This window comes from Physcomitrium patens, chromosome 24 (assembly GCF_059467195.1).
Source record: "Physcomitrium patens ecotype Gransden chromosome 24, ASM5946719v1, whole genome shotgun sequence".
Lineage (NCBI taxonomy): Eukaryota > Viridiplantae > Streptophyta > Bryopsida > Funariales > Funariaceae > Physcomitrium > Physcomitrium patens.
Window position 1 is genome coordinate 7,941,412 of NC_143433.1, and position 21,978 is coordinate 7,963,389.

Sequence of the window (21,978 nt, forward strand, 5' to 3'; positions counted from 1 at the left end):
TATTTTCTATCTATAAATAAAAGGTGTTGGAATTGGATTTTTTTTTCCTACATGTTTTTGTGTGTGCATTTTGTTAATCTTTTTGTATTTATGCTTCATTCAGTTATATTTCTTTAATATCTATTATAAGATTTCTTTAATATAATAATATATTTAGTTATTTTTAATTAAAACTTGCTTATTGTATTTTTGTAAGATAAGATTGTTAAATAATAAGATAAGATAAATTTCATATTATTTTGACTTTAAGTTTTTGAATACTTAAATAATTTTGTAACAAGTATATTTCTTGATGAAGTTCAAATATTTTATATTAATAATATAAAATATTTATTTATCTTACATCAAAAAATAGTTTCTTGTGTCGTTTATTAAATACAAATTTTTCTTTACCTTCAATCTTTATGATTTTAAATACAAATACTTCTTTTTTTTAAAACTTTATTCATTTTTATAGTTTTATAATTATAACATACATAAGTATTTCATTATTTCAAAACTAATTTTTTTGAAGGACGTAATCATTGAATATATTTAAAATTCAACGTTTAAAGAAACATACATTGTATATATTTTGCTTTAAATGCTACATTTTATCAAAACCAAATGTGCTCATGTCTTATATTAAGATAATTAGAAATAGATCATTTGTGTAAACTTCAAAGCACCATTCACATATTTATGAAGCAAACGTAGATTTTAACGTGGTCCTAATACAAAATAAAAACGAAACGACTATTAGGTCAATTTTTCCAGGCTGACGCTTAGAGTAAAAACTATCATTTTTTCTGTCCATGAAAACATAGTGACTGCCAGTTCTTCTCCCTCACAAAGCAAATTTGTTCTTGCTGGTGTCCAATCTGCTGGACCGTGGCTCCGACTGTGAAGCCATCCTTGATGGTGATAACCTTCATTTATAATGTCAAGAACTGTCAAGAAACCAGACACATTTGGGCTACAGCATGAACTTGCCAGTGTTTTGCAGATGACTCTAATATCTTGCTACAGTCCACTCTAAACTTCTTAAACCCCACTTCATTACAAGTTGTAAATAGAACTGGTCAAGCATCACGTATGCAGAAAAATATGTGGTTATATATATATATATGGATGGCTTCATTTCGAGGTAAAGACCACAACCCAAACTTCCACCATTCAAAAGCACCAGTTCTCTGCTTGGAAAGAGATGTGATGAGCTCCACTGCGCGGTCGCCTTCTAAGGCACATTCGACAAGGGTCACGAGACAAGAACATGACAGCACAAAGATAAAGACTAGCTTTAGACGTGAAGAATGATACATTGGCAATGGGCAAAACTTTAACGCTTTTTTTCGAAAATCACACGAATTTGTATCTCCAAGCTCAAAAGTGTCACCTACCAATTCTCGAAAAACAGGATGTACCACTATGGAAAGGTTGATCTACATTTTCAAGTATACACTCCATAAACTGTCAAAATTGTGTACGATGAAAGGACATGAAGTCACGTCTTTCCATCGTTTGTGAGCTGCTCACCGCTATATAACCCTCCCGTTCTCCATTCCACCAAAGCTCTAAGTTGCTCGGGGTTGCTCATCAGCGGTTCTTCCCTGATCAGCAGTGAAGTGTCTAAAGGAGCTATGATGCAGCAGAACAGTCACATCAATCAGGTGTTTTGGATTGAGGCAGATCACGATCTCAGATCATGAGAAGCTACTAATCAAGGTAACCATCATCATCGGATTCAGAGTTGGGGTCAAAAACTTCCTGAATATCGCCATACGCTTCAAGCTCTGAAACGTCGGCACTGCTACCAAGGAACAGAGGCATCCGTTGATGCAAGTGTGTGGGTTGAATCTCCAAGATTCGGCGCCTACCATCTATGGCTTGTCCACCACCATTTTCCACCAAAAAACTCACTGCATTCGCTTCATGAATCAGGTGCAATTGTGTACGTGGATTCATTACAATACCACCAAACAATATTGTTCGATGCAGATCGGCAACTAAGGAGGAAACGTGTCTAGCAGAGTATCGTTGTGAGCTTTGACCCTGCCCTTGCCGAATATTATCAACGTAGTGGCGTAAGCCAGGGGGCCAATCAAAATACCTTCCATCATCAACAGAATAGACATTGCCTGTAAATAGACCACCAAGAGATGTAAATCAGAAAACATGGTTTTTTAACATAACGAGAAAACAGTTGATGCGTCTCATGACTTGAAACTAGAAAAGTAATGTTCTTTTTCAAGAGCCTAATATAGAATTCGAGCCATTTTCACCGACATCTCCCAACTTACATATACACATGCATGATACAATGTCTAATGTTTAGGTCAACGTATGCAGGAATATAAATATCAACATAATCCTCCACAGTTCGGTAACCTGGGATGGGTAGTCTGAACTACCCAGTTTAGAGCAAAATTGTGCCATAATTCTAAACCTTTGAAAATACACTGCTATGAATGAATCATTGACGTCCGGAGATTATTTCGGACCATAGCGATACAGCAGCATTCTAAGACTTATAGAGCATGAGATGGCCGTACAAAACCAATGGCCTGAAAATCATAGGTAGGTTGTTGAGGAAACCTCGTTCAGGAATTTGAATGTCTGGATGGGTCAAGACAAATTCTCCAACATCATGGTCTAAAGTGAATCCATGTAATCCAGTCCTTAAAGAGAAACACATCATCGTAGATGAGGAATAGATGGTATAACCGGCTGCCACAAGCCTATCTCCTCGTTGCATCACATTTATGGTAGCTTTTTGTTCCAAGAGCAGATGATCAGCTTCGTGTATCCGGTGGTAGATGCTGAACATGGTGCTTGTAGGAGTGAGTTCATCGAAATCTTCGAACCCATCGAGGGAATCAAACACAACAATGTAAGGGCCATCCCCAAACCATATGGGTGCCTCATCCTCTTCAGATGAGATTGCTGCCACTTTTCCTGAGTTTCTTAGAGCCAATTGGAATATGTAATTCTGCGACCATCAAAGAGTGAGCATCATTAATTCAACCAGTTCTCACCTGATCTGCTGTAGGAGGTATTAAAAGATGAAACCTCTCAATAGCACAGCAAAACTCAAGAATCCGATCAAACTTCTTGAAACATTACGCCTATGATTATAGTAGCATCGTCTAGGCAACGAATTGCGAAAGGAAAAGGATTTCAACGCACCGAAATACTCTTCAACGACCTCGAGTCATCCCGCTTCCCACCCTCGAAGTAGGGCTCATAATTGTACTGCAACTCTCTGGGGGATGAAAGGATCGCAGCAATGTGCTTGCATGCCGCTTGGATGTGAGCCATAAGTACCACCATGTCAACATCCGCGTTTGATCCTTCAGTCCCGAGAAAGGACATCATTGTGATGACTCCCTCGGCATTGCGAGCCGCAGTGTAAGAACTCAGAGGCGGGGCCCTTTGATAATACGTTCTCTGCAGGGATGCTCGTCGGTCTCTTGCAGATGCGGACCTTCTGAACCAGCGCGAGACGGGAGATGGCGTGTGGGGCGCCTTCACCACTGGCGGAGGGGCAAAGCGGCTATAATCAGGGCTTGGAGGTGGCGGAGGTGGGGGTTTGCGGTTCAGTTTCGGCGGCTTCTGGAATATTATTTTACGGAGATATGTAACGGACCTGTACAGGAGTGATCGCGCTGGGGGAGGTGGAGGAGAGGGTGGCTCCCGCGGGTCAGAGGATTCGTACAATGTAGTGACGGATTTCATTAGTCCATAACGATGCGAGGCCAAAGGGGCGAAACAAAGAAGGAAGAGGAATAAGTAGACGTTCATGGAGAAGGATGGAAAAATCTCGCCCACCTTCTCCCTGGGCTAGTTAGTGTTTGAATGTCTGCGCATAACCCAAAAGTCCATTCAGTGGTGGTTAGTCAGTTCGGCTGTCGTCAGTACCCACAAATGTGTGAGCGGCGCCGCCAAATGTGTCACATGGTTCAACCTCCAATGCTTTCACGAAATTCAAAACGAGTTGCTCCTTCCCTTACACCTCCCTCCTCCTTAACATTTTTTGAAATAAATCATCCGGTCCTATCCTTCTGGACGCCGATGAAACGGCCGCTCCCGTCACACAGGGGTATCTCTCCATAAACATAGCCATCCGGCCAATAATTAAAACCTCTCTATTCGCGTTCGCGATTAGACCTTTCTGCACTTAGATCAAGATTCGATAGATGATCACCACTGTACATGAACCTGAACAAGGACTTCATCGCTCTGCAAGATGTCTTCAAAATACCACAAGCAAACGTGGCCAATGAACTATCGTGGAGCGACCACCGGCTCTCTACAAGCTCACAGCGGGGCTTTCAACTACACATCAGCGATGAAGCAATACCACAATTAGAGGCTGCCGGATTACATCATTCGCAAGAACTCAACCTATGCTGCGGCGACAACTAGAAATCTCTCAACCCGCAATGCTGGGTCCTTCCTCTGGACATTATAAATAGCTCAAGTCTTCTCAAATACCAAATGACACACGATACTCCCACTTCTTCTCGCCCTCATCTTCTCTCGAGGACTCACCCCAGTTCAAAACTCCACACCACCAGACAAAGCAGCACGACAAGTCAGCGCTAACCACTGCCCTCTCACTCATGCCCACAACGCAAAAAAGAAAAAACTAGCAGGAACTACGAGAGAGGCAGCAATAACAATACCATCAACACCCAGAAGTCAAACACCAGAGCAATCAAAACTTCAGACTCCACGACTAGGCAATTATGAAGCATATGGAGGCTGCATTCATTCGCGCCTCGAGCGATGCCGGCCAACAAACTTGGTGTCTGGACTCTGGTGAGCAAGAAGAGGAGCCAAAATTCCGATTCGCTGGAGCGGTGCTCAACCCAACAGCGGCGAAAAGTCAGACCATGACCAGCGCGCACCTTCCCTCAAACCACCACCGCCTTCTTCACGAGACCCCTTTTCCTCTCCTTGTACAGTAGCGCAATTTTCACTCCCGGTACCCAACTAAGCGGGGCCGTTTCACCCTTCGTCCACAACAACCACCGCAGCCACTCACGCATTGCCATGGCCGAGCTTTTATAGGCAAAAGCAACACAGAGCTACAAAATCAGCATCCTATATTTGTCTCTGCAACGAAGCATGTCCACGTTCACTACACAAACACACTCACACACAGTTGCGAGTGCCCCTATCACCGTGTGAAGCTTCAAGCAAATGGAAATGGCTGATAGTATCTTATCACCCAAATCAGTTGGGTGCTCAGAAGATTTGTACATGAAGATACTGCACATGAAGATTTGTACTTAGGATTTCTCCATTCAAATTCATATATTTATTCCTATATTTATTATACTTTCATGTATATCCAAAATTTGAAACATTGTTCCGTTCAGAATCTACATCAAACTTGTGAGTTTCTTTGGCTCTAAAGTCCTTGTGCAATGTACTCTCTATTGATTGCCTTCAACATCCTCTCACATAGCACTCTTAAACACAAATTGTAAACCCACTTGTTGTTTGTGGGTGTGACCTGAGTTTTGAGGGATGTAGGGTAAAATTTTAGGGTTGTTGAGAATCTACCGTGAGGTAGAAAAAAATAGAGACATGGTCAAAGGTTGTGGGCATTGGATGGAGACTGTGGGCACAAATGACACAAAATTGCAGCATTAGATGGACTTTAGCCCTTCAATAGCATCGGAAACCATTGAGACTTAGATGTTCCCTTGCGACTTGTGGCACTTTTTTCAATCCACTTAAACTGCCCGGAATCAAAATGGGCTCGAATTAAGCCAACTTGTTTTTCGGGGTCCAGAATCCGGGCAGTAGCGGGGAAAATTCCAAGCATCCACTATAAAAAAGGCCAAGGTTAAAGCTTAAATATAGTTCAAATTACTTCAGAATCAGTGTGGGGTCTCCAATACACAGATTCCGTCACTTGACCCAAGTTCTACGGGAGATGGCTTTTTTAACAGCTTGTGTTGTGGTGGAGAACACAAGATTGTGTGCTTCCAATGTTGTTGTGGAAAAAGAGAGAATAAACAGCGTAGGAAACATGTTAGGGCCATAAAAATGCTATTCTTTGGAGCACAGGACTATAACATTTGGGTCAGCCCAAAATCCCTTAGTTTCTGCAGTTTGTCTTGTTCATTATATTAAATCACTAAAAAGCACTGTTGCTAATGTGCTTGCATTTCAAATGTTGTTATCATTTCACTAACAAGAAGAATAATAATCACTAAGAAGACATTTCTTTTCTTTTCATTTTAAATGTATGTTGTATTCATGTGTGGGATGTAAAAGATCTCTTTTTTACTTTTTATTTTTATTATTTATATAAAAATACTTGTCAACATATATAAAAGGGGTTTCAAACTCTACTTCAAGTTAGTAATTTAACTCACAATTGTTTTTTACCCATATTACATGTACAAGTCAATATTTAAATTCACCAGAATCTTTGATGAATGCTTAATCACTTTTTAAAGTTTCTATCATAATTTTTAAAATGTCATATAATCAATATTAAAGTTTCTATGATTGAGATTTTCAGGTTTATGCGGAACCATCATGATAGTTCATATTTTCAGTAGTCTTAAACATTTCATACACTTTTTTTATGTTTAAAGTAATGATTGTTAGATATGAACATATTACATATATATATATATATATATATATACACATAGAAATGTTAAAATGACCAAAGCTTTTGTTAAATTGACCCACATGTCTAAACCATCATTGCACTCCTTTAGCCCCCGTTCCCTATTCCCGCAGCCCCGTCCCTAGCTCCGTCCTCGTTTCGGTGACGTCACTGGGTGAAATTCATGGTCTAGACATTTACACACTCGGCTAGAAATTTTTTAGGGCGGTTCAGCAAAGGACCCCCCTCGACAATCGGATTCAAACAGTCCGCACACATTGGTGACGGGTGATTGAAACCCATTCATGTCGCTCTCGCTCGCTTTCTCTCTCTCTCCCTCCCTCCGCCTCTCTCCTTCATGGGGCCACCACCACAAGCTGCCAAAAAGCTTCCACACTCAAAATCCACCCCCTGTACACGTCCAGTTCTCGGCTCCAAGATCATCGATAGCAGCAACGGCCCCGATTGAAAGTTTGCACCGCACATCAACTCGATGACATCATATATGTCTAGTTCTCAAGAGGTTTGAGTCCGAATGAAATAACTTCTTGATCCATTTAAATGCTTTCTCGCAACAGAGCCACCATTGCCTACTAAAAGACTGTCACGAAAATTATATCTCCGACCCATCCAAGCAAAATCCTTAACTTCGTTGTAATCGTCTAGACTCAAAAGTCTGCGGAATGGTCGCTCATTCGAAGGCATCATGGGCAGGAAATACACTACACATAAATTAAACTCTGAAAGATGTAGCTTACCTGTGCCTCAAAGTCCTTGTTGCGAGACTTGAAACTAGATCTGAGTAGCTTGCAGGATTCTCCATATGAAGAAATCGGAACGTAAGCATTAACATTGTCACCACGAATATGGCGCTGAGGCAGATCACGTAAAAATGGGATACTGAGCACTTGATTTGCTTCTAGCTCGCCCCATCATGAAGTCCACTAAAACAAACTCATTTCGTGGGTGGGCGAGAGGGTCTCAGCCACTTAGCTTGGAGATTCCAAATACCCAGCACTCGGTTCGAAAGTCTCATAAACCCAAAGCCCTAGCTCGAATAGAAAGGAACACACTGCATTGCGTATACCAACAAATAAACCGACAGAGAAAAAAAAAAAAAAAGAAAAAAAAAAAAGAAAAAAAATAGCGTCAATACAACGATTGCAACTCAGGCAAATTCAAATCTGAGGGAGAATCATAATCCTTCAAAACCTTTCGTTTGAATTTTTATTTTGCACTTTTTTTGCAGGTACTTGAACTCTTCTGCCTCAATTTTCTCCATAATTTAATTTGTCAAGTCTTCTGTTTCGGTTAATGAATTTGTGCTCACGATCCGCATGATCTGATACAATTGCAAGACCCAAATTCTGCAGCTTTGCTGAGCCGCCCTGAATTTCCTCCAGACAAGTGTGTACAAGACCCATGAATTTCATGCAATGAAGTCGCCACAACGAGGACGGGGCTGGGGGGTTGGAGCCAGGGATGGGGGTTGTGGGAACGAGGGGAACGGGGATGGGGCTGAAGAGGTGCAATGATGGTTTAGACATGTGGGTCAATTTAACATAAACTTGGGTCATTTTAACATTTCCCTATATATATTCCAATGTTTCTATCAAATCAGTATATAACGATGCAAGGTGTTAATAAGTAAATAAATAAATAAATAATATATATAGAACAAATATAAAAATTTCCACTCACTGTTTCCACTCTCTATTTCTATTCATTGTTATTAAGGAATAAGAGTTTATGCACATCAATTCAACAGCTATCAAGTGATAAAATTTAAGTGTTTGTTGTAGACTCCCCCCCCCCTTTTTTTTTGTCTGACATCCTTTTTTCCATCCTGTAATACTATGTAATCTTCAATTCCCTCATTACACCTACTTTATTCCTTTTTTTCGCCCTCCAGGGCTTATGGCATCATCACCCATTGGTTAGAAAAGTGACAACACAATCCACAAAGCAACAGATCAACTAGAGAAAAAATGGGCCCCAGACATCAAAACCACAAACAAAGAGGGAGGAGAGAGAGAGAGACACGGTAAAGAATGAGGCTTTGGACGCGGTAAAGGGATCTGACACACTCCCCTCATTTTCAAATGGAAAGAGAGAGAGAGGGCAGTCCTTTTCGAAAATCTGGAAGCAATCACATCGGAAGGGGCTCCCTGCCAGATGTTGCTTCAGGGTCTGCCTAATTGTGAGGGGAAGCAATTTCGTTGAAGCAGATGAGAATTCAAATCCATTAGATGGATGATAGGTATACGGGTGTATGTTATCTTTTTGCTGAGACAGGACGAATGAATTAATTGATGGAGAGATGAATTGATGGATGAATGAAGTTGTCGCGATGCGATGCTCGATCTGACATGGACCCCGAGAACTAGCTCACAGTTGGCGCCAACGCCAACAGGGGAACAGAGACCGTCAACACCCCCCCGCCCACGCCCCAAATCCCAATTTCGAAATTCCCGCCCTAAAATTTCCGCGCGCATGGTCGTCTTTCACCATATAGCAGAATACCTTCTATGAGCTGTATCGGTAGCGTGTCGTTGTTGCAGACTGTCTCTAGGTAACGGTGTACACACAGGCTTTGAACGCTACTCGTGTGTGCGTAGTTGGTTGTTTGTGTCCTTCACTTTTCTTCTCGTTTCGTTGGGTTCGGGATACTTCAGCTATGGCGCGTACCAAGCAGACCGCTAGGAAGTCTACTGGTGGCAAGGCGCCCCGTAAGCAGCTTGCAACCAAGGCGGCTCGGAAGTCTGCGCCGGCGACTGGAGGTGTGAAGAAGCCTCACCGCTACAGGCCCGGGACGGTGGCTCTTCGTGAGATCCGCAAGTACCAGAAGTCGACGGAGTTGTTGATTCGCAAGCTGCCTTTCCAGCGGTTGGTGCGTGAGATTGCGCAGGACTTCAAGACGGATCTCCGGTTTCAGAGCTCAGCTGTGCTGGCCTTGCAGGAAGCTTCGGAGGCGTATTTGGTTGGTTTGTTTGAGGATACCAACCTGTGCGCCATTCATGCGAAGCGGGTGACGATTATGCCGAAGGATATCCAACTCGCTCGCCGTATCAGAGGAGAGCGGGCTTGATAGGAGGGGTGACTGCGTGGTGTGCATTCAAATGGTGTTTAACAACACCACTATTTTCATGAAATTGTGTCATCTTGGTGCCAGACCTCATTTGTTTTGCTACATGCTCATTGCAGGTGTACAATAACAAGACGTCTAATGTTTGCGAGGTTATACGAAACTACGTTCACTATTTGAAAGGATGAATTGCGGCACATTGCAACCGCCCTAATTCCTTGGATGGTGCTCTATATGAGAAAAATCACGCCCCGTTTTCATGAGAAACAGAGCCGATGCCTCGTCCCGGCAACCCGTACCAAGGAATGTGCCGCGCTTGAATAACTGAGAGCATCGGTCTCATTATTACCTAATAACAAAGTATGTCTGACAGTTACTTCCCGAAGCTCGAGTCGCAAGGCAGCCCAAGATTCTCTTTTCCGCCACAGTTTGTGCTATGATCATCGACCTTCGCTCCATTTCCCGGCAACGCCAATTTGATGTAGTCCATTAGTAGATTACTTGTGCTGTTGTGGGATGGTGGAAGCTGAGGCAACAGACCAATAGCAATGGGCATGTCATGTTTTAGAAGCATTAGATCATGCTGATTGAGCGCAATTCACGAGCGTGAAGTAATTAGTTCCATAACCTAGCATTTGTAAACCAATCCTCTGTACAGAAACTACCCTCAGCGTGTTTTAGTGGTGGCTGCAGAAAAGTGTCCTGTTTGTAAGTGGCAGGCAGGACACTTACAGCCAGGACAGACTCTGGAAATGCATCCGCACCGCCAATGGAGTATCTTTGAACAATAAACCTGATTTGGTTGGACATTTGCTTGGAGTGCAAGAATGTATAGGGATTGGGATTGGGATTCATTTGGCAACATTGAATTGGGACGAAAGGTGGGGTGTGGTAGTGGTTTGTGACAATCCTTTCACTGATTCGACTGTGGATGATTGTGCAAGCACCCGTCCGCAGGAACAACACATCCAAATCACTCGTTGTGGACGTAATACTGTCTGATGTAAGTGTACTCTGTGACAGTGACTTCCAGACTGCTCATTGAAATAATATGCGCTTCAGGGTTGTATATGAGCAATGTTGACACCCACGTCACAATTAGCCAAAATGACGCTACGTATTAATGGGGTTTTTCTTAAAATCTTTATTTAGATGGTTAATCTAAATGGAAATCATCTTGCAATATGGTCTCCATGAAGATCTATTAGATGGTCTATATCTAAAATTGCATAAACACAAACTAATTTTATTTTGCAAGCAAGCTTCAACAGTAATTTTTGCATTGCTGTTAAAATATGCTAATTATTATGAATGCATAAAATGAAATAATTAACACATTTACACATTTTATATTATGGATCAGAATAAATTACAATGAATTGTTAATTAGTGTACGTTTTGTGTATTTATCATCCATTTTATTTTTTAGTTATACTTTTAAAGCTTTTATTGTTCATTTGAAGTAAAAGGTTATACAATCAATCAAAAATTGGCCATTAATTGGCCACAAAAAAATTAATTATGTCCAGTTGGCTAGAACAAAAAAAAATTATATTAAAATACACAAACAATGGTATAATTTCTAAAGATAATAAACCTAATATATAGCTTAAACAAAAATTAATTATGCATGTAATTAATATTGGTGTAGAAGAAAAATTAGATCTTTGTATAATAGAAAAGTATTAAATTATCATTATTCATAATTTTAAATATTTCTATAAATATAAGAAAATGATTCAATTATCTAAGAATTAGAATCTTAATTTAAAACAAAGAGACATAAAATTAAACAATTGAGAAATATCAACTACAACAAGAGATATATATTATACCTAGAAGGCTATAAAACTTTAAAGTTATCGATAAAGAATTAGTAGCCATTTATGAATAATAATAATAAAAAAATTATTACTTTCTTATATATTAACATATTGTGCTTGCATTTTAAACTAAACTAAGGTTAGAATAGATAAAAGATATTTATCTATTTAAAATTATATTCAACAAATCAAACTATTGCTTATCTAGTAAATTATATATATATATATATATGAACTAAAAATATCATTTTTATATTATAATGAGTATAATAAAGACTTAATGTTTAATTGTATCATTTGATTAAATCCTATATATGATCCTAATTGATTTAAGTGATAATAATATATATATATATATATATATATATATATATATATATGTAAAAATAAATAAACAAGTGAGTCTTTTTTCAAAGAAAGATGACAAAATAGAAATAACTCAATATGTATATTAAGAAAGAAACTGGAATGGCTATTGCCAAAAGACAAGAAAAGTAGAGATCCTTGAAACTAGACTAGAAACAAGAAAAGAATTGAGAAGAGTGAAGAGAGCTTCACTCTCGTCTCTATATATACTATCTAACTAGAGACTACATGATGATGTTCTATAGGACCTCGAATATGTGTTGACTTTGTAGGACACATGCCTTGACTTACAAGGCAAGTTTTTCTATGTGTAGGCCACATAATTAGCTTGGTCTTCAAGCTAACAACATATGTTATACATGGCTAACTTATTGACCACGTTTTTAATCTAAAAAGTCAATTAAAGATACCTATAAAGTCAAAGCAATATCTATGAAACTTCTAGAAAGCTTTCATAGCAAATATTATTGAATTAACTTACTTTTACTTATTTTTATTTACTTCTATCTATTTATACATGTAATTATTGGCTTACATACATATGTTCATGACATTATCTCTTCTTCTAGGAACGAGTTCCACGAGGAGCGATTAGCATATGTTGAGGAAATTTATGATGCGATGAATTGTCAAGGACAAGAATGTAATAAAAATAAATAAACAAATGAGAATTCTTTCAAAAAAAGATGAAAAAATAAAAATAACTTAATATGTATATTAAGAAAGAAACTGGAATGGCTATTGCCAAAAGCCAAAAAAATTAGAGATCCTTGAAACTAGATTAGAAGCAAGAAAGGAGTTGACAAGAGTGAAGAAAGCTTCATTCATGTCTCTATATATACTATCTAACTAAGGGCTACGTGGCAATGTTCTATAAGACCTCCAATATGAGTTGACTTTGTAGGACACATGCCTTGACTTACAAGACAAGTTTTTCTACGTATGGGCCATATAGGTAGCTTGGTCTTCAAGCTAACAACATGTGTGATACATGGCCAACTTGTTGACCACGTTTCTAATCCAAAAAGTCAATTAAAGACACCTATAAAGTCAAAGTAGTATCTATAAGGCTTCTAAGAAGCTTTCATAATAAATATTATAGAATTAACTTACTTTTATCTACTTTTACTTACTTCTACCTAATTATATATATAATTACTAGCTTACATGCATATGTCCGTGACATGAATTGTATTTGCGACATACTCTAATCTTTGTTCTCTTCGAAGATGATTGATAAGGCCTCTCAACCATCGATAGTGTCTCATACTAGGGTGCAAAGACCACCCAATTATTTGATTGTTGTTGAGGCCTTCATAACTTCCTTCAAATAAAACATTTGAAACACCATCAAGAGTTGTTCCTACCTCTAATAAAATCACCAAACATCAAGAATTCCTTCCAAAGTTGAGATATCAAACACATTATATTTCACCATGTATTTGAGGAAAAACATGTCGTTCTTAAAGATCTTCATCTCAATTGCATCGTCTTGAAGGTTGTGACAATTGTAATGTCTTGTTTGATAAATCAACAAATGAAGGCTCTTGAGTTGAATCCGCTGGTTATTGATTCTCCATCTTCTCAATGACACAATTACAAAGAAGCTACAAACAAGGATTGAAAGTAGAATGTTATCTTGCCTAAATCTTGTTTCTTTTATAAAAAAGGTTTTCATCTTGATTTTGATGGATGTCGTCCATGAAAAGCATGTACCGCCTTTACTGCATTTAAAAGATTCTTTATTGACTCTCATGTGCATTCACTAATATCATATCCACATCAATGGATAAGATATTTCAATTTATTTTTGCGCCACCTTGAATCTAAGACTTCTTCTGCTTCGAACTCTTCATTATTGTCTACTTCTATAGGAGGAGGTGGAGCTTGTTTTTTTTTTGATATGTCCATTGTCTTGTATGGTTCAAGAAGAGACATGTGGAATACTAGATGGATTTTTATTGATTTTGATAGGTGTAAATGATATGCAATTGGACTGATTTGTGCAGAAATAGAAAATGGTCGAAGCCTTCGAGAGTCTAAGTTGTCACAACGACGAGTGGTCTTGATATTGTGATTAAGTAACTATACCTTATCACCCATGTGGAATGGTGATTGTTCCTTTTGATAGGCATCCGCATTGATCTTTTCTTGTTCTTGAGCTTCTTTTAACTGCACCTTCATTGTTGCATGTAGCTCTGATAAATGAATTGCCAAATTTTTTGCCCCAGGATTATCAACTTTTGAAAAGTCAAAAATATCAAGTTGTTGATGATAACCATAATTGGCAAAGAAAGGTGTTTGTTTTGTAGAAGAATGTATTGTGTTATTGTAAACAAACTCTACCAATGGTAAAAGAATTGTCCAATCATATTGTTGGTAGTTGATGGTACATCTTAAATACTGCTCCAAAATTTGATTAACACACTTCGTTTGTCCATCAGTTTGAGGATGGAATGACGAAGATAGTTTTATATCTACTTTTAGAATCTTGAAAAGAGTCCCCCAAAATCTTGATACAAACTAAGTTCTCCTTTTTGATATAATATCCTTGAGTAATTCATGATAGCAATAGATATTGTGAAGAAAGAGCTTAGTTGTTTCTTCACTTGTGATGGATTTTATACATGGTATAAAATGTGCCATCTTCGTAAAATGATCTACTATCACAAATATGGAGTCATAAGAACTTGAGATTGAAAGATCCATGATGAAATCCATAGAAACAGAAGACCATGGTTGTTCTAGAATGGATAATGGCTGCAGAAGTTTGTAAGGTCAATGACAAGGAGTTTTTGATCTTGAACAAACATCACAAGATTATACAAAAACTTTGACTGCTTTTCACATTTGGGGCCACTAAAAATCCATGGATATTAATTCCAAAGTTTTATTATACCCAAAATGTCATACTATTAGAAAGTCATGATGAGCTTAAAGAACACGTAATCAAGCTTCACCTTGTGGAACCTATTGATGTCTCTCAGAATATAGTAGATTGTTGATTTCATTGCTCAAAAATGAAGATGCTTTGGTTCCAAGAGAATTATTTGTTGTTGATCAAAAGCAATATCTCGTTCTTTTAGTATAAGATAAGATCGTCTAGACAGTGCATCTGAAAAACCTTATTATTTTCCTAGTCGATAAGTGATCTTAAATTCGAATCTCGACAAAGACGTACTTCAACGGGCTTGGCGATGATTCAAAACATGTGCTAATATAAAATATTCAAGTTTCTTGTGATCCGTATATATGGTGACTGAGCTAAGAGCACCTTCTAGATAATGGTGCCATTCTTGAAACAAATCCACGATTGCATGAAGTTCTTTGTTGTGGATCTCGTAGTTGATCTCGGCGGCTGAAAATTTTCTGGAATGAAAAGCTACTAGATGAAGTTTATCATCTGTCCTCATTTGTGACAATATGACATCCAAAGCAAAGTGTGATGCATCTATTTCCATAAAAATTCGTTCAAAAAAATTGATGCGATACAAGATTCGTGCAAAAACAAAGGTTGTATTCAAAGCTTCAAATGCTACTTCCACTTCTTGATTCCATTGAAGTCCTTGTAGATCTATTTTTGTATAAATCATATCTTAATTCAATTGATGAAGGAGTTTAGATATCAAAGGTAGCGGGTACCTATTCTTGATGGTGATTTTGTTGAATCCTCAATAATCGACATACATCCGCAATGATCCATCTTTTTTCTTCACAAATAAAATTGGAGCTGATGTTGGAGATTTGGAATGGCGTATAAAGTTCTTGGCCAGATTTTCTTTAATATACTCCTTGAGTTCAGCCAACTCATTTTTTGATAAATTATAAATTGTTTCAAATGGTGGTTAAGCTCCTTCTTAAAGATCAATTGAGCAGTCATAGGAATGATATTTTGGAAGAATATTCACATTTTTTTTCTCAAATATATCTTGAAAATCTTGATATTGACTTGGAATGGCACTTGAAGTCTTTCTACCAGTAGAAACAGGTGTGGCATAAATGACACAAGGTGTTCCTTTTTTTGTATCATGCAAGAAAGCTCTTACACCTATAAATACAGATTTAATTGTACTAGACTTATGACTTTCTACTTGATTAACTACACTCTTAGTTATACTTTCAAAAAAATTAAGACTATGAGAAGTCCAATCTATTTTAGGATTATATTTTTCTAGCCATGGTAAGCCTAAAATGATTGGATTAGATGGAGATCTAATGATATGAAATATTACAAAGCTACTATGACCATTAGTTGCTACTTCTATAGGAAGGATTTCATGAGTAACATGTCCTAAAGACAATGGACTACCATCTATGACTTCTATATGAATAAGTTTAGTTTTCTTCACTAAAAGTATGCTATGTCTTTTAGCAAATTCTTCATCTAAGAAACATGCTGAGGCTCCTAAATCTAACAAGACAAAGGCAATGTGATGTTTAGGTCCAAAAATAACATTTATCATAAAACAAGAAGAAGGTTTTGAGGAGAGAATAAGACCTTCATTAGGTATTGTACAAGGTTTCAATTGCACGGTCCTTATTGTAAATGGACAAACTTATTTTTTGACATATTATCTTCTTTGATAGCTGTATTCTTCATTTTATAGTTGCCTCACTTCTTTGGGCAATAGTGAGTAGTGTACTTAGGCTCTCCACAATATAAGCACAATCCTTCTTAACGATAACGAGTCTTTTCTTGCTCAATAAGAGGTTTGAAATGTACTGCATCAATTTGTATATCCTCTACTTTCGAATATATGTTTTGAAGAGATGTTGGTATTGCCATTGAATTATAGTAACGTTGAGGTCCACTTGTACAACTCTGAGATTGAAATTCAAAAAGATGATTGTTGCACTTCACAGCAAAGTCAATTGCTTGATCAATGTTTGAGGATCAAATATGTTGAGCATTAATTTTTTTACCTCATATTATAATTTATAGAGGAATTAGCTAACAAGTGCAGCATCATCCAACTTGATATCAGTTACAAGTTGTCAAAACTGTAAAGCGTGCAATATTATTTATCGATTGCCTTGTCGTAAAATATAGATCTTGTAGGTTGTAACATGAATTACATCATGTTCTTCATACATGGATTAAAACTCTATCAAAAAAGCCTCCAAATTATCCAGTATTGGATCTCATCGTTCAAGAAAAGATGAAAACCATGATAATGCCGAACCTGAAAGAAGCGTACTAATGAATATAACTTGCGATCTTGGAGTTGGATAGCTTTGGAGTTGAAGTTCAATCACAAGTTGTATTTGATTGATAAAACCTCTAAACTTTGATTTGGTCCCATCAAACTTCTCGAGTAGGACAATTCTAGGTTCTCTAATATTGGAAGGACGTTCCACTATAGGAAAAGAGACATGATTTGGTGCAGATATTGAAGTAGCTTCAATCATTCTATATCTTCACTTCTTGCCAATCTTGTTGCTCCTTGTGGTGGTAAATTGAGTTGATGTATTGCAAGCATTAATTCCTTCAATTGCTCTTGCATTTGTGCCATTGTATTCTTCATTTCAGCAAGTTCTGCCATGATAACACTTAGAAAAAAAAGATGTCTAATATCGCTTAAGACAAATAGAAAAGAGGACTTGATAACAAAGAAAATACTAATAACAATAGCAGTTTAAAAGAGGGTAATCTGCAACTTCTAATATGCTTATGTCTTATCAAGAGAAAGAGGTAATCCACTCTTAATCAAGATTAGACAAAGCTTTGATATTTTAAGTGTATTCTTGTCAATCTGTTAAGGACAAGAACTTGATAAAAATAAATAAAGAAGTGATACTTTTCTCAAAAAAAGATGACAAAATAAAAATAATTCAATATGTATATTAAAAAAGAAACTGGAATGGCTATTGCCAAAAGACAAGAAAACTAGAGATCCTTGAAACTAGACTGGAAGCAAGAAAGGAGTTGACAAGAGTGAAGAGGGCTTTACTCTTGTTTCTATATATATTATCTAACTAGAGACTACGTGACAATGTTCTATAGGACCTCTAATATGTGTTGATTTTGTAGGACACATGCCTTGACTTACAAGGCAAGTTTTTCTATGTGTGGGCCACATAGTTAGCTTGGTCTTCAAACTAACAATATGTGTGGCACATGGCCAACTTGTTGGCCTCGTTTCTAATCCAAAAAGTCAATTAAAGACACATATAAAGTCAAAGCAACATTTATGAAGCTTCTATAGCAAATATTATAAAATAAACTTACTTTTATATACTTTTATTTACTTCTATCTATTTATACATGTAATTACTAGCTTACATGCATATGTTCGTGACAATATATATTATATTAAAGTTTTTAATAAAGTTGGATACTAGAATGGTTTAATTTTTTTATTTGTTATGAAGATTCATCAATGTTTGACAAAAACTACAATAGATGGTTTTAACATTATATGAAATTAAAATGACTAAATATGTAATACAACAAAAATAAAAAAATAAAATTATATCACTTTGACATATATGAAACAAATCAATAGTCATGGATTTTTAGAAGAGTAAGATTTTGCATGATGCCACCAAACACACAACCAATTTTAGAAAGTATGTATGAGATACAGAATCTAAAAAAGAATATTATTTAAAAAAAATCCTAACTTAAGAATTGTTGACATAGTACTCCAATTTACTAAAATTTATTAATTTATCTAAATGAATCAGTTGGCAATATAACATATTTGACTATAAATTGTTGCACCAAGTTAAAAACACTTGCAAAACATAATTCTTTCTTAAAAAGGAAACCATTTTATAGTAGAAAGTTGAAAGAAATGAAATAAATTCAAAAGAAAGAGCTTGGTTTTTAGTTAAAATTTAACATAAATTTTAGTTAAGTATTATAAATTATAAAAATAATATTAAAAAAAGTTCTTTTATAATTCTAAGAAACCATTATTGCTAGAAAATGGGAAAAAAAATTCAAAAAAAATTGATGCAAAATAAATAATTTGGAATTGAATTGATAGCCAATAAAAATAAAAACCAAAATATCCAAAAAAAAAAAAAAAAAAAAAACTTAAACAAAAACAACCTATATAAACAATTAGGGCTAACTCCTACATTTCAGTTAACACGCTTCCATCTTTTGGCCATTAACAATTAGAGATTTTATAATATATATATATATATATATATATATCTATCTAAACATTTTTGTGCAACTGACGATACCTGTATTTGTGTGTAGATGAAACAGAAAGAAATAGAAATCCTGTCTGCAGAGAATCATTATGGTAGTATTTGCACTGCAGAGGATCCTTGTGGCTGTATAATTGTCTTGCTTTGTTCGTCTGCCCAGGCACATGAGTTTTCATTCCCGTGCTTTCTCGAAACAGTCCCTTGATTGAAACCAGAGAGAGTGAGAGTGAGAGAGTGAGAGAGAGAGAGAGAGAGAGACATTGGAAGAAACACGCGAGGAGTTGTGCAGTGACGACAAGATTAGGCAACTGTACTCAGGACTCATTCAAACCCTATTTCCAGAAGAATCTGCACTCAAATTGTGTCCTCACATCTGACATTACAACGACAGCATACAGTATATTGGAAGTAAATACCGAAGCTCTTAGGTCATGTTTACCGTGAATGATAACTTCAATGCTACAAATCGAGGTGTGGCTTCTGGGGTAGACTTTCATCACGAGGACCTTTCGCAATTACATTTACATGGAGGTGTTTCTTTTATATCTTAAAGGCTTGGGAAGCACTTACGTGAATGCAACAGCCGTAAGTCACATCGCCATGAAATTCGGAGAATTGACTGAGTCAAAATTGGAAAACTGTGTTTATTCCGCATCCGCAACTCTTCGTTGTTGAAATGCATTCACGAGTCACCCTGGTCACTTTCGCAGGCAACTTCCATGCCGAAGCATAGTTGGCCTTCTGAAAAGTGGTATAACTAGAATTGTCAGAAGTTTGAACTTAAAACCTGGACCTGCAGAATCGGCTTGCTTAGATACGGATTGCAAAAGTGAAGCTCTTTGAAGTTGCAAGGTTGCCAAAAATAGCACGCTAGCATTTAAAAGTGTTTTTGTACTGGCACTAAGAAGTGGGGGATTTTGTTTTTATCCAACGAACCCATCACGGCAGTCGCACTGCAGACGAGCCATTCTAACATTACTCATGCGGAATGACTCATGAGCTATTACTACTGATTGCTCACCCATCACCCGTGGTTAGCTCTAACGGGAAAATCGTCATAAAGCATTTTCACCCAACGGCCTCGACTGATGGCAATAGCGGTGTCGGAGCCCTAAAAATCCACAAAATGCCCAGCACAACGGATCGAATCTCACAATGAGCACGATCTCGACGAGAGATTTCCATTACTTACGATTCCCTTACCCCGACGTAATCCAACACACATGAAGTCGATACCCATTAATTCTTGGGCGGACGAGTGAATTGAAGGAGCGGGTCTAGGGTTTTTAGCTGAAGACCCAGAAGTACAAACGCATAGATTGCTTGTTCCTGGTGTGATCACGAGATGACACCCCTCTCCCCCGCAAAGTAAGCACATTCAAATCACATTCAAAGCAAGACAAGCTGCAACCGCGTGAGAGAAGGTCTCTCTCTCTCTCTCTCTCTCCCATTCATCAAAACACGGTGCCATTTCACGAGATTGGCACCATCATGCGACTTAAAGCTCCGACGAAGCTTGATTGCGGCGTGCAAGATCGGCTCCGCGGCATCCACATTTGATATCAGGATCTTGAGGTCGCAACTACACGTGGATTTAAACTGGTTTTTGCAATGTACTCGAACAGACGACGACGACGGCCACAAAAGAAGAACATTTAAGGTCTACTTTCAAACATTACTTCCCGAGAGGGGGATGCAACTTGCCCTAAAACGGTCGCGTCTCCACCATGCCCCAATTTTGTATTTTATTTCAATTGACCCTTAAGAGGATCTTTAGTAGGATTGTTGGTGTCTTTATTTAGAAGAAATCTAGATGTTTTAGTATGTTTTGTACTTGGGAAAATTGATCCAATTTTCTTTAAAAGACTAGATGAGATGGAATATACATTTTTTTACATGGCATGAACAATGTTGTTTTTTGGGAATTTGTAGTAGGTACACCTTAGGAGGTGATATTTACAAAAAAAAAAAAAAAAGAAACCATAATAAGAATTAAGATTAAGTTATTTTTTTTGTATTTTTTTGTTTATAGTAGATTTTAGGATTAAGATATGAATTGTTGTATTTATAATTAGAATAATAAAAAATGGTTTATTTTGTTGCATCTTCTTATTACATACTATTTCCAAATGGTAATGCTTCCAAAATAGAGTCAGAAGATTGATTACATAATTTACTCTATTTTTGTTTCGTACACATTTGGAATGGACAGTTATTTTAATATTTTTTTTTTTCCACTTTTCAATGCAGTTGTTCTATAATTATCATACTATTCAATTCTTTATTACCGCTTGTAGCTTATTATTAAACAGTACAGAGGCAACATAATAACAATAAAAGTTAAATAGCTTTTAATTTATTGCAATTAATATTGTGTAATTTGTTTAATTCTAATTCAATTTTTTTATTGTCATTCTGTAACATCTGTTGTGCATTAATCAATTGAATTTTTATGCATTCATAAATATCAATCATATGTGAATGCAATGGAATTTTTATTTTACAAAAAATCATTAAATTACAATAATTACATCATATTTTTTAATCTTACAAGTTAATATTATATATATATATATATATATATATATATATATATATCTACAATTTATTTGTTATCTAAAATTTTATTGGTTAAATTTTATAGTAGCTATGCAATATGTATTATTTTTTATGTTGCATATTCATGTGCTACTGCCTTCTTAAAAAAATTGTAGAGATTTCTAATTTACAAAATTTTCTTAATTTAAATTATCCTAAAACTATACATATACATATATATATATATATATATATATATATATATGTATTTGTTAATCAAAATATATCATTAAAAAAACACCTACCCTCCAAAACAACTTCTATAGATTTTAGCGTTAATTATGCATGTAAATATAAACACATTGGATTTTTGATTACAATATAAATAA

General features: G+C 36.7%; 2 protein-coding genes and 1 long non-coding RNA gene across 4 annotated transcripts; 1 reads left to right on the top strand and 2 right to left on the bottom strand.

Annotated features, from left to right (window-relative positions):
• Positions 1-1,298: 1,298 nt before the first annotated feature.
• LOC112276369 (fructose-1,6-bisphosphatase, cytosolic) lies at positions 1,299-5,152 on the bottom strand. 2 transcript variants are annotated; one of them, XM_090247076.1, is made up of 4 exons: positions 4,665-5,152; positions 3,166-4,314; positions 2,575-2,968; positions 1,299-2,117 (listed from the first exon to the last, which is right to left on the bottom strand). In XM_090247076.1, exons 2-4 carry the CDS (start codon positions 3,778-3,780, stop codon positions 1,696-1,698), a joined length of 1,431 nt encoding a protein of 476 aa, XP_090103202.1. In that variant the 5' UTR covers positions 3,781-4,314; positions 4,665-5,152; the 3' UTR covers positions 1,299-1,695. The 2 variants fall into 2 exon arrangements, with proteins under 2 accessions (XP_090103202.1, XP_024363384.1); XM_024507616.3 differs by having other exon boundaries at positions 3,166-5,152.
• A 3,970-nt stretch (positions 5,153-9,122) lies between these two features.
• On the top strand, positions 9,123-10,507 carry LOC112276507 (uncharacterized). Its single transcript, XM_024507895.3, has one exon. The coding sequence runs from the start codon at positions 9,291-9,293 to the stop codon at positions 9,699-9,701; it is 411 nt and encodes a 136-aa protein (XP_024363663.1). The 5' UTR covers positions 9,123-9,290; the 3' UTR covers positions 9,702-10,507.
• A 4,863-nt stretch (positions 10,508-15,370) lies between these two features.
• On the bottom strand, positions 15,371-20,994 carry LOC149986379 (uncharacterized). The gene is made up of 3 exons (XR_016500700.1): positions 20,073-20,994; positions 19,085-19,844; positions 15,371-17,406 (listed from the first exon to the last, which is right to left on the bottom strand). It is a non-coding gene; the product is annotated as an uncharacterized LOC149986379 (long non-coding RNA).
• Between the last annotated feature and the right edge of the window lie 984 nt (positions 20,995-21,978).